Genomic DNA, 14,184 nt, shown 5'->3' with positions numbered 1-14,184 from the left:
CCTACACAGGCACTCATAAACCCACTTGCAGACCCATACAGAGACACACCTATTCAAAGACCCATACAGCTACTCACAGATACACACGAACACTCATACACTCACTTATGGATGCAATCAAAAAACACCCACACCCACTGACAGACCCATAGCGCTACTCACATACACACTCATACAGCGCCATACAGTCACTGACACACCCATATAAACACATCTATTAACCCATACACCCCCCCCCCCCCACACACACTGTTCCACAAAATCTGTAATACATCCACTCAGAGACTCGGAGAGCCACATACATGCCCACTGTATTAAGTGTGTTGTTGTTTTAAAATAAAATGGTTTGGGTGGGAAACGGAGCCGTGGATCCATCTCTAATCCCAAATGTGCTTCTTTGTATTGGATGTGTGCTTTTAGTTTGGGGATTTGCGACAGATCAACGGAGCCAAGAGAGAAATTTTAAAAAAGGATTTAAAAAGAAAATGAAGCATTGTTTGGGAAAAGGGTTTTCTCTGAAAAGAGACTTTGTGTTTATGGTGTGTTTATGATAATAAATCAATAAGGGGGGACCGGGGCACAAAAGTTCCAGCACACGAGCCCCAAGAAATGACCTGTAAAGTCCTTAACATGGGGTATAGCTTACCGGGACTCCAAGCTGGCCACCTCCATTATAGATAAACAATGGGTACAGTGCATCAGCCACCCAAAAACTATTTCGACCAATGCCAGGTTGAAGTACACCCAATTCAACTATTTCCATCACACGTACCTCACACCTCATAGGTTGGCGCGCATGTACCCAACCACCGTTGATATATGCCCCAGGTGTCGGGACCTGGGGGCCACATTCACACACATGGTGTGAACATGCACAAGCATTTAATTATACTGGACTGACATAGCTACTATACTCACAGAGGAAGCAGACACCCAGGTGGTGGCTCAACCTACCCATTTCCTGCTGGGCGTTAGGAAACGCAGCGCCTCCCGTAAGGGCCTAAATGAGTTCCTGTATCTAGCTTTGGGCCTCGTTAAACGCAAATTTAGCCATGACATGGAAGGCGCAATTAGGCCCCAGGATATACTCGTAGCTGCTTGACTTCGCAGGGCACTGGTGTCAGAACACATGAATCAACTAGTGAATACAGCACAAACGTTAGCGCCCCGCGACTGAACCCCATTCAATGGCTGGACTACCTCCCTCCTAGACCTGGATACTACTGCTAGGCCATTAGATTTTCTAGAACCACACTCCTACACATACCTAGCTGCTGGACGCGTTGCGCTACCACCCTTCCGCCCCGGCTCCCCCTCTTCCCCCTCCTCCCGCTCTCCTCTCGGCTCACTCCCCACCGGACGGGTCAATATACCCCTTTAGCCACACACATGATGTACAATGACACGCTTCACCAACATGTACACTCAGACTCAAACCTATATGTAAGGATCGACTTTTAGTTCCTTTTTTCTTGTTATTTCACTTTGTTACTCACATATGGTTAAATGATGGAATTGATTTGTGTAATACTGATGAACTTTTGGCCCTATACCTCATGTAACTGTTTGTAAATGCACCTTGCCCTGGAAATGTGAGGCGACTTAGGTAACAAAGTGTGCAATCTTCACTGTATTGGATTCTCTCGACAGCCCTCCTAAGCCATTCAAGTTACTGCCATTGTAATGCCAAAGGTTGATTTTTGTCGTCATACAGATGCTATTAGTATAATTTTGTTGAAAATCAATAAAGATCATTTACAAAAACCAAAATGGTGGATAGCGCCTATTGGGAGCAAGGGCCCTCACAAACCCTGGGGGGATGTCAAGCTTCATCATAGGGCAGCTCCTCTTTGGGCTGGCGCTGCAATGCCCAGCGGGGTCCGCAGGGGGGCTCTTTGCAGGAGATCTTTTGCCTGTGATTTTGGCCGATGATGAAGTGGGTGTGTGTGGAATGTGAGGTGTATATACAGAGGTGAGTAGAGCGTGGGGAATATGTAAATTTAAAAATAACTATTGGAAACAGCTGAACCAAATTTAATTAGTGGGTTCCATGTTATGAATAAAAACCTACAGTACTTGCAAGAAGAGAGTCTAGTGGTCTCATCAAGCATTTAGGTAAGGATATCAGTCAAAATGTTTCATTCCCATTTTGTGTCTTGGAGATCATGGCATTTCTTCATGAACGAAAACCCTACTGGCTAATCATAGAGGGGCGGCTCATAACTGTGTCTAAAAATAGATAACCATACCCTCACCAAAAACACCAAATGCAATGAGGTTCCTCTGAGGAGGGACCTAAAGAGACAATGGGGACAAAAAGGGGGGGAAGGAAGGGAAGGAGGGAAGAGATCAAGCAAGTGATGGAAGACATTAAAATATGAACATCATTCCCTATCGGATTTTAAACAGTGGAACGACTCATGATCCTCTCAATCAAGCTTTATACACAGCACATGGGTCAAAGGGGTCCAGGTAATGATGAGAGTTTACTCATACATCAGTGTACATTATAATCAATCATTCCTCATAGGGAATAGGTAGACCAGAGGTCTAGCAACACATGGTCACCCCCAAAAAGTGGTACGATATGCGAAGGGATTGAAAGGCATTAAAAACCAAACATGGTGCTATAACGGCAGCTCGCCCTCTAAATCAAGCTGTTTTCACAGTCCTTGGTATTTAGTGACCCGGTCCCCCACCTGTTAGTATACCGTGTTTTGGCCCCTGACCCATTGGGCCTTCATTCCTGCTATCTAGCACATCCCTTTCAATAATCTGTCAATGCTGTCCTATTTCCACACACTGTGATGGCCCCTTGGATCACTTCCGCGATCCGTCCTTTCCAACATGGCTCCTGCGCGCCGCCATACCAGGCCAACGCCTGTACACATTATAGCATTCCACTGGGACAGGTTTGCCCTCTGACCCGGCACTTTACATGACACGCTACCTTTAGTCACTGAGCTTCTACGGGACTTCACTCCGCTCCGGAGGGTAGGTCGGTCACTAATTGCATACCCGACAGATGTAAGTACATGCCCGAGATTTACTTGTATCTGTCCTCCTTCATAGCACATTCTTCTTTCCCACACACCCTCTCACAGACCCACTCCCAGACCTACACATACACTCACACACCCTCTTATAAACCATACAGACACACCTACTCTCAGACCCACTCAGACCTTCACATACCCATTCACAGATCAACACAGACACTCACACACCCACTCACAGACCCACACAGCATCTCAGACACCCACTCTCTGACCCATACACTTGAAAACACAATTCCAGACCCTCTCAGACACCCACAAAGCTACTCACAGCTCCACACAGGCACTCACACACCCTCTCACAGACCCATACAACCACTCCCAGACCCACACAGACACTAACTAACGCACCCACTGACATATGCAAACAAACACACACACACCCACTGACAGACCCATAGCCCCACTCACATACATGAACATGCGTGTTCATGCAGCCATATAGCCACTGGCACACCCATACAAGCACTGAAACACCTAGTAACCCATACATCCACACTCACACAAACCCACACAATCTGTAATAGATCCACTCAAGAGTTCTAGAGTCTCATACATGCCCACTGTATTAAAAGGCCGATTTGGGCCCCAAGGATCTCATTGCCTGGAGCCGACTTTTGAAAACTAGCATTAGTAAGTGCATTAGGATTTGCCTATGTGAAGAATAATAAGCTTCTTTTTGTTGTAAGTTGTAGATTGCTGAGTAGTTGTACAATATAAGTTGCCAAAAGTCTGTTAACGTTTTATGACTTGTTTATGTACAAAAAGTTTTTTATTTTAGTTTGTACTGCACATTTTTTTTATTATTGCAAAAAAACTTAAAAATGAACATAGTAGGCATAAAGCGAGAAAGTGAGCTAAATTAGACAAAGCGTTTGCCTGTTTTAAGAATGTGCAGTCGCTGTTCTTTATATTACAATGAAAATGCAGGAAGCTCTTTAAATTACTTTGGAGAACTCAAACCCTTTTTAGCAATTATTAAGCTAAAATACCATGCGTTAAATGTATGCAAATAAATATGAATACATTTTGAAGCCATGGAAAGATGAACGGCAAAATTCTCACTATTAGGAAGTAAATCGCTCAATTACCACGTTGCTTATTCATATGACAACGGAAAATACAGCAAATGATACAACATGTGTTTAGTGCTACAACAATACAATCTGCACAGTAAAGGCCAGTCTGAAAAGAAGACCGTATAACCACCTACCTGCTTACTAAGCTAAATGTTAAAAAAGTGGAGAACTCACACCAAAGTTATTTATTTAAAAGTATTCCAAAACAATAGATACCTTCCGAAAAAATAGAAGCAGGACAAATCCCATACAGTCACCAAACACGCTTGGTTACAATGACAAGTTTTCACTGTTCTCAAAACTATACTTCTCTCTTCCCGGCCAGTAGAAAAAATAGGCTGCAATCACAAAACTCAAGGAATATTATAGAACAGGCACATGACCGTGTTTAAAATCCAAGACTCTCCAGCAGTTGTCTGTTGCTGTAACATTATACAGAAACTGTCCCAACGGATAAAGGAGGTTAAAACATCCATTCAGAGCACCTCCCTTCAGAGCACTTCGTTCAGGTTTCCTCTACATAATGTGCCAACAACAAGTACATGACACAGAAATAAAACAATTTTATTAGTGCAACAATATCATAAATAATGTGGAAATTAGTTAAAAGTTCCATCCACTAAAGCAGAGTTAAACAAGCATGTTTTAAATGCATGCAGCCAGGGGAAGATAAGTATTGATAAACAGTAAACTCTGTGCAAACTTAGCGTGAGAAAAAAAGTTCCACAACTTTTGGGCCCGCAGCCACAGCACCTGCTGCACCATTCAAAACATGACCCCATTGCCTTCAAGATAACTGCACTTGTGACTGCCTGCTTAGCAGTAAAATATAGCAATATTTGATGTTTAGGGGGGTCCCTAGAGCTTTGGGCCCTGGTTTAACTGCACTTGCTCCTCCATTGAACTCACGACCCTAGTGCCTGCTAGGTAACTGCCCTTGTGACTGCCTGGTTAGTAGTTAAATATAGCAATATTTGGCATTTAGAGGAGTTCTGACAAATATTGGCCCCGATGCCACTGCACCTGCTGCACCATTCAAAACATGACCCTATTGTTCGCAAGATAACTGCACTTGTAACTGGCTGTTCAGTAGTAAAATATAGCAAAATTTGGTGTTTAGAGGAGGCACAACAACTTTTGGCCCCAGTGCCACTGCAAGTGCTGCACCATTACAATCATGGCCCTATTGCCTGCAAGGTAACTGCACTTGTGACTGCCTGTTTAGTAGTAAAACATAGCAATATTAGGTTTTTAGTGGTGTGTCTAGAGCTTTTGGTCCCAATTTCACTGCACCTGCTGTACCATTGTAATCACGACCCCTGTGCCTGCTAGATAACTTTACTTGTGACTGTTTAGTAGTAAAATGTTGCAATAATCTGTGTTTAGTGAGGCCCCTAGAGCTTTTGGCCCCAGTGCCACTGCACCATTTAAATCACGCCCCTTTTAACTGCAAGGTAACTGCAATTGTGACTGCCTGTTAGAAGTAAAATGTAGCAATATTAGGAATTTATAGGGAAAGATAACAAAATGTAAACTGTAAATTATATGCAGCGTAAACCAAAAGAAAAGCGCCCGAACCACAATGGGAATGAGTAGTTTGGCCACAGGAAACTGATAAGAGAGGCCCAGAAGGGAGAACAGGGTACAACCAATAGAAACAGTGGTAAGTAAACTGGCAATCATATGGACCAGTAAAAAGTGAAGGCGAGATGTAAGTCCCTTTTAAGATATATTAAAAACAATAGATTTCATGCGCTGTGCAGGTGAAACCTAAAAAAGGGCAAGGGGACGCGGCCTCCCTCCTTGAGCATTTAAGGGCAGGGTAGTTTAATTAAGGAGAAGGGGGCAGGCGAACCACCTCCCGAGCCGATTGTGACTCCGAAGTCCACATACCCAGGGACCCACTAGATTCATTAACGGGAGGGGGCACATGCCCGCCTTCCGTAGCCGATCACAGGGACACCTCCCCGGGGCCAAGTAGTTTAAATATGGTAAGAGGGGCACTCAACCCCCCTCCTCAAGCCGATTGCAGCCTCTGGGGTCACATACCCAGGGGCCTGCTACATTACATAAAGGGAGGGGGTGCATGGCTCCACTCCACATGCCTATTGCAGGGACCCGATCCCCCAGGACTGAATTGTAATGAAGGGGAAAGGGTCTGCATTCCCCTCCCTCCCTGAGCCTCTAATAGCCCTGGGGACCGCTCCCCCAGGGCTGATTGGTAATGAAGGGGAGTTAATTGCTTCCCATGGGGCCCTGTCCCCCAGTACCTGGCTTTAACTAGAAAGGGGAGGGAGATCATGACCCCAATGCGAGCCACTCAAGGTCCCGGGGACCCCATTCCCAGGACCGAGCTCCACTAACTGTATCCTGGGGAGTCCACTCCTGGAGTTACCCTACCCACAGGAGTGTGGACAGGAACTTGTCTTCTCCCACCCGACGAGAGCTTCAGAAAACCTCCTGCCAGTTAGAAGCAGGGAATCGTGGATTGCACCCACCTAGTGGGACCAGAAGAAAATATCTGCTCTTGCTGGGCGGAGCAATGCCGAATCCTACTGCTGCCAGGATGTGTGCATCCAAGGAGCCAACAGGGCCACTTGTGCCCCGGGGCCCCCCAGAGCCCCAACCAAGTTTGTAATGGGTGCCATGGGTGAGCACCGGGGCACCCGCCTCTGGCCCTGGGTGATTGGGTTCCCGGGGCCTCATTAATGCATGGGGAGGGGTGCGTGTGCATCCATCCCCTCTTGTAAAGCATTGGCCCCGGGCCATGAGGTCCCTCTGGCTTCCAAAGTCTTGGGGAGGGAGCCAAGTGGCTTCCTCCCATTTATTTAAAATATTGGCCCTGGAGAATAGTGTCCCCTGGGTCTTAAGAGGCTCAGGGAGGGGGCCGTGTGGCTCCTCTTTACCTTTTTAAAATATTGGCCTTGGGGAAGGGGTCCTCTGGGCCCATAGGGGCATGGGGAAGGGGGTTGCGAGTCCCCTCCCCTTTTGTAAGAGAAGGCTCCGGGGTTCGGGGTCCCCTGGGTCCATAGCTGCTCCAGGGGGGTTGCCACATGCCCCTCTCCTTAAAATATGTTTTGTTCCTGGGTGGTAGAGAATTCTGGGATTTTCAGTAACTCTACAGGTCTGTTTGCTGAGATTTCAGCTGCTAATAGCTGGCAGAATCTCCAGGAGAAAGTCTGGGCCAAAAAGAGGAATTACCAGGAGAGATGGACCGAGAATTACGGATTCCCTTTCCCACAGAATTACTGGAGCCTAGGGTACCGTTAAGTGTAGGGGTGGTGAAATACCAGACCATTACTTGGTCACTCGTAAGGAAGACCATAATACAGTGAAGTACTAAATGGCACCATAAAGTTTGTTGTATGGATTAACATTTGCAGGTTTGTACTAATATAATTATTCTGTTCCCGCTATGCGTTAATCTATCTATGTTGTGAACTGGTGTTTTATTTCTCTAAACAGTAACTGGTATTAGTATTGCTTTTGATTTAATAATAGATTATTTCAATCCTGATTAGTCTATTATATTCCTAAATGAAAACTAGTATTAATGTGGGTTTTAATTTCATAATTGGTCATTTTATTAGGACTTTTGACTTTGATGTATTTTGTTCTTAAACAATAACTTGCATTAATGTTGATTTTCTTTTCACAATAGGTCCTCTGATTGCGACTTCTATATTGTCATTAAAACCAAAACAAATGGAAGATCTTTGCTCCAAGGATGTTCAGGACTTTTTTATAAAAGGCAGCCTTAATCTTTCGTCAGGTGGGTAGGAGAGGCAAGAGTGATATTTTAATTTTAACTTCAGTAATGATTCATTTTCATCAGGTACATCAAATTTGGCCCCTGCCATTTAGAAAAGGAAGAAAGTTCCTAAGCCCAAATAAGCTGCCATTTGTTTTTTAGGTCTCACCTACACAGCGAATGCGTTGTAATGCAAGACATATTGGTTACAATTCTCTGAGCTTAGAACTCACCTACAGCATACCGTTAGTTGTTTTCCTTGTTACTCTCATGGGCAATCTTTCGATTGTTTAGCTCCCATAGTCTTCACTTAATTTCTTGTGTTAGGATCTCCCAGGAGCATCGACCAAGAACATGTATTCTTTCTTGTCTTTTTCAACCCTCATTTCAATATTGTTCCCGGACGTGCAGTGTGCTTTGCTACTTGTAATTTTAGAATTTTAGTTTCTTTCACCCTATTTGCCGTCTCTAATGACGCTTTAGTTAGTTACTTACACCCACAACTGTACTACTCAATGCCACTCTCCTCTATGCAACTCCACTCCACTTTGCGGTACTCTACTGTATACCACTCCACTCCACTCTACGCTACTCTACTCTATGCAACTCTACTCTACTCTAATCTACTCTACTACACTCTGCGTCACTCTATGTCACTCTACTCTGCGCCACTCTACTCTATCCCACTGCATTCTACTGTACATCACTTCACACAATGCCGCTCTACTCTAAGCCACTCTGTCACTCGATACCACTCTACGCCACCCCACTCTGAGCTATGCTACTCCATTCCGTTACTCCACTCTCCGCCACTCTATGCCTCTGTATTCCGAGACACTCTGCTCTGTACCACTCTACTCTGCTACACACCACTCAGTGCCACTCTACAGCACTCCATGCCAATTTACTCTACTCCACGCTACCCTATGCCACTCCACACTACTCTAGGCCCCTCACCCCACTCTACTCTATGCCACTCCACTTGACTCCACTCTAAGCCACTCCACGCCAGTCTATTTCTTTTCACTTTACTCTACCCCACTCTACTCTGTGCCACTCTACTCCAGTCTACACCACTCCACTCTATACCTATCTAATCCATGCCACTCTAGTCTACGCCACGCTATACCACTAAACACTGCTCCACTCCCGTCTATGTCACTAGATGCCACTCCGCACAATGCCACTCTACTCCACGCCACTCCATGCAACTCTACACTTCTCCACTCCATTCTACTCCCCACCGCTCTACTTGCCACTGCTGTACACTATGCCACTCCACTGTGCCACTCCACTCTGTCACTCCAGACTATGCCAGTCTACTCCACTCTCCCCACTCTACTCTATGCCACTCTAATGTACGACTCTCTCCTCTACGCCACTCCACTCTATGCCACCCCACGCTACTCTAAGCCACTCCACACCACACCACTGTACTCCACTCTCCTCCATGCCACTCTGCTCTACACCACACCACTAGTATTTAGCCATGCTGAACAGCAGCCACATTGCTGTTCAACATAGCTAAAAGACATTGGTAAAGCCATTAGCCCTCATATAGGCGAGACCCATTGGCTTTGTCAATGCTTATTCTCTTTCCATTCAGATGTCAAATTGATCCAAAAATCAGGCTTATTCTATTTCCATTAATGCTACAAAGAGCTGGGTTCAGTATTGGTGCAATAATGGAAACGGCCAAGGAAATTGCTTCTTGAATTTCCCAAGTGAATGCCTGTCTTTACGATAATTCATAGAAATGTGGGAGGTGGTGGGGGTCCTGCTAGAATCTTTGCTCCTGTTTCTATCCCTAAATTTAAGAGGTTGGTAACAGTGAGATCAGTCCTTGTGTCTCCTGATTTATATTCTCTTGTTGGATCACTAGCATGGGAGTTCACACTGGAAGTCTTTCATAAAGATCTGCAGATGTTAGCCTGTTTCCATTGTTTGTAACGCCACATATGTAATGTCTTTTTCTGCCTATTGAATTCTCAAGTTCCATTTGTTCTCCAATATATGCTTAAATGGACATTCTCTCCATGTATAAGTTTCACGTTTGTCTGCTTTCAGAGATCCATTACACACATGTATTCTGCTCAATCTTACAGGTGGAGTTTAGCGTGATTTTCAAGTTCATGTATGATCTTCATGAGTACACGTCCCTAAGTGAGACCCTATTAATCATGATTTCTTTTTTAAATTTAAGGTCCTTCTTCTGATGTTTTGTTCAGGGGAAAGCAGCACTTGAAGGATACGCCAAACAAAGCTAAAAGCGAGCGCAGCAAAGGTAAATCTTCTGTATGCCACTAACTTTCATATTAGTGACATTCACAGATGTGTAATTTCGGAAGAACAATACAGTGTGTCTATGTCTCTGATTATAGCCTCATGCACATTCTCGCAAAGACAATGCTGCACATACTACCTGTTTTAGGGAGTGTGAGAAGTTGGCCTGGCATATGCTGTTCCTAGTTATAGGAACACCTTGCACCAGTCCAATTCGACTCCTATTGATGATAGGTTTAAGACAACCTTTAAAGAAAGCTATCCTAGTGGTAGCTGTGGAGAGCAGCCTTCAGGCTAAGTCTTGAAGGAGTGTTAAGCTTATTGTTTTACCATAATAACCTCTTGAATAACCAAATGAAAGAGTAGCCCACACAGGTATATATATAAAATATATGTATTTATTCTAGACAGAATCCCACAGTCACTTTATGTGGCTAGTGGCAAAGTTACAATTCAAACAAGCATTTCTAAACCCAATAAATAACACAGAAATCCATGGGCCCCAGGGGGGGACCAAACCATATACTAAAATAGTGGTATAAGAACCACGACAATTCTACAGGCAATGCCTAGGGCATTCAGGATCGCTTGCCCCTTCAGAATCCACCCACAGTTAAGAGGAAGGGGACCCACGGGAGACGCGTGCAGTGCAAAGAGCTGCTAACGGGATCGCTATGTTAGCCTATGGAGAATGTCGCGGTTGAATATTTAAAGTTAAAGGACACTTCTAGCAACAGTACAAAGTTAAGGCTTGAGACTTAAGGCTTTGGAGAGCCCACCACCACGGGAGTACCGAAGTACCACTGTTACCTGCCCCAGGGAAGCCGGGTGCATAGGTCGATTCTGGTGTCGGGTCGCGGGCTGATTTTCTATGGAAAAGTAGTCCAAACTGCTGCTAGCTGCGAGTGTCGTTGAAGTCGTGAAGATTGAAGTTGAAGAGAAGATAAAGATGAACCTGAAAGCAGAGGGGACAGAGTCTGGGTCACAGCAAGTGACCAGGGAGCTGACAGCAAGGAGCTCGTGGAAGTCGGGTGCTTCAGGTGTAGGAGGTACAGCTGGGCTCTGCAGTCACGGGCTCCGGGAGGCTTCAAGGAAGGCCAGCTTCTGGAGGGCGACTGTCCCACGTCGGCTGAGGGTCGCTGCGGTGTTAGTGTCCCGATTGGATCCACTAAGCATTGGCAACCGCAACCCACGCAAGATGGACAAAGCAGCTGCTGGTGCAGACCCACGAGGTCTGAGGGTGCTCTCTTTTGCAGGGAGCGTAGAGCAGGCCTGGAGCAACCAGGGGAACTCTTAGAAACAAAGATTGTCCTCCGTCAGGGCCCACAAGTCGAGGGACAAGGGACCGCGGAAGGCAGCAAAATGGAGTGCGTAAAAGGGCTCCCTCAGGCCACCGGAGCGGGCCAGGGAGCTGAGGGTCGGCACAAATGCTGCTGGATGGTTGGCTCAGAAATGGGCCAAAGCACAACTTCCCCACTGGTCGGGGTCGTGTGCTGGACAAGAGGTGGCCGGTGTCTCGGGGTATGCGGGGATCTCGACACCCACGTGGTCCAGGGTGCTCAGACTTGCTGGGCACACTCACAGGACGCTGGGATGCACTGGAGACCCACCTCGAGGTTGCTGGAAGGCGTCGAAGGTCGGGAGAGCCACGAAGTTCCAACCGGGTATCTTGTAGTCTTTTAGGTGCCTGCCAAGCAGGGGGATAACTCCTTTATCCCAAGGGAGATTTCTTCAGTCAGCTGGGCAGCAGCTCGTCGAAGGTCAGTTCTGTGAAGTTCTGGACGAATCTAAGGCTCTAGGGCAAAGTTATTCCCATATATCCCCAAGATTAGGGGATGGTCCAAAAGAGAGCCTACCAATCAGAGTAGAGGCGGGAAAGGGTGGCTACACCCACTCCCCTTTGTGTGTTTCCCGCCTGGGCGAGGGGCAGGATGCCCCTGAACCGGTTCCAGGCGGTGTATGCAGAATTGGGGCTCTGCAGCTGCCTACGTGCAACTCTGAAAGGACATTTGGTGCACCCACCCTGTTCCAATCCACATTATCCTGTCTGGGGAGGTGCTGGCACCTCCCTGCCACAGGAGCCCTATTGTCCAGCTGGCGAGGCTGGGGTTTTCCCCAGCAACAGCCAGCCAGAGTCGTGTAGGTGGCGGACAGTAGCCATTTTGTGGTACATGTGCACTTTTAAATTGGTGTCTAAAATCTACCGCTTTTCCCATATCACCCTCCTAGCAAGGGGGAATCGTGCCCCCATGCCCATGGCTGGACTGGGGGTATGATTCCTTCATGTTTGACACCAAACACGATATGGTTCTGTGTAGCCATTCTCAAGTTATCGCGATGACGCGATTCACTTATAATGCGGTTTAGAGTATATGGTATGGCTACACTACAAACAACCCAGTAACGGTTTTACGAAGGTTGCAGGGAGGTCCTACTCACGTAGGGGTCCCCCCTCACACATACCTCAGCACCCAGCCCTGTAGGATTACCAGGGCCTGCCATAGGGGTGACCTATGAGAGTATATGTGTTGTAATGGTAGGGGACATAGGGTACCTACATCCCTGTAAGGGGTGTTAGCACCACCTTACCCAGGCTACAGTAGTGGCCTGGTGGTGTCAGTTTGGGTGGCTGTCCCAGGGTGGCACAATAAGTGCTGCAGCCCTGGTAGGCCTACTGGGGGACCCATGCCCTGGGTACCTAGGGTACCATCTACCAGGGACTGGTAGGGCATGCCCAGCATCCAATTATGTTTGTACCTAGAGTACTCACAACAGTTTTAGGGAGAAAGCAGATAGGCTGGGGTCCTGGATAGCAGGATCCCAGCCAGACTAGTCAAAAACCACTTAAATACCAGGCAAAAAGTTGGGGGCAACCATTAGTCAGATTCCACTCTCCTACAGGGAGCATAACTCACAGTGAAAACAGTCATTGGCAAGCTAATAGGTCTAGCCTATAAACTGAACGCGTCTGGATGTAACCATACCTGCAGTCATAATCCCGGCCGCCTTATATATGTCCATGAAAAAATTGTTGTCCAGAGATTTTCATTTTTGATTTGTGTTTTTGGATCATTAGAGAAGTAATTTAGTTTCGGTATACATTGCTGATCTTGTCCGAATTGTTCTGGGCAACGTTCTTAAAAATAGCGCATGTGTTGTAGGGATGATGTAACATTTCAGAAAACATGAAACCTAGTAACTTCATTTTGGTTTCAAAACATAGGCTTTGGTGGTCAAGTAGTCTTATTGTAACAGAAAACTCCTCAGAGCAACCCTTATGCCATTTTCCAAAGTGGAGGCTATAATAGACGAAGAAGAGACATATATAGAAATGAAACAAATAATGTTTTTTAATCCTTTTATGTATACACCAAACAATGTTTATGATCTGAATATGGAAAAAAAGTAATGTTTATCACTCCTGTTTTAGACACATTTTAATAGTTCACTTTAATTGTTTTGGCAATCGCTCATGGTACATTTGCAGAATGTTGAACATTGTAGAAGAGCGTATCGACAGGGTCATCATTTTAAAGTACAGGTTTTGCAAGTATGTGCAAGTCCTGTGGGTAAAGGCTTAATGAATTTCGTAGGATTTAGCACCCCATCAAATATCTTACCAACAACATTTTCACGGATCTATTTCTACATATGCATGATCCAAAACATTTATACATCCTCTGATCAGAAAGAATTCTGTTTTAATGTGTCCACGCACAGAATATGACGTCAGTAGAAGGTCACTTTGCGGGACTGATCTCTTGAACTGACTGTATCTAAGAGCGTCAAATGTATGAAAGTCAGAACTCGTTTTACACACACAAGGTATTTTTCTACGTCTTTAATGTGACATTATTTTTCTATCCCAGCACATCCTTTTAGAAACTTCACAGGTTCAGCAGTTAAGGCTCCAAGCTTTGTTCCAATTTTGCTCATAGTGTCTTCACCCATAAGAATATGTGCCTTGAACACTGGGTATCTCTGGGCCAAGTTTCTTTTACAGAATATGAAGCTG

At 45.7% G+C, this 14,184-nt stretch overlaps 1 protein-coding gene across 2 annotated transcripts in view; it reads left to right on the top strand.

Annotated features, from left to right (window-relative positions):
* LOC146861713 (uncharacterized) overlaps positions 1 to 14,184 on the top strand; it is a 540,127-nt gene that overhangs the window by 224,741 nt on the left and 301,202 nt on the right. For both annotated transcript variants that reach the window (XM_085646067.1, XM_085646066.1), the window contains exons 6-7: positions 7,797 to 7,907; positions 10,090 to 10,170. In XM_085646067.1, coding sequence (XP_085502193.1) covers positions 7,797 to 7,907; positions 10,090 to 10,170 — 192 coding nt within the window. The remainder of the gene's footprint in view (positions 1 to 7,796; positions 7,908 to 10,089; positions 10,171 to 14,184) is intronic.

The sequence above is a fragment of the Triturus cristatus genome, chromosome 3_1 (genome assembly GCF_964204655.1).
Source record: "Triturus cristatus chromosome 3_1, aTriCri1.1, whole genome shotgun sequence".
NCBI classification, from domain to species: Eukaryota; Metazoa; Chordata; class Amphibia; order Caudata; family Salamandridae; genus Triturus; species Triturus cristatus.
This window is presented reverse-complemented; position numbering and strand designations above follow the sequence as displayed.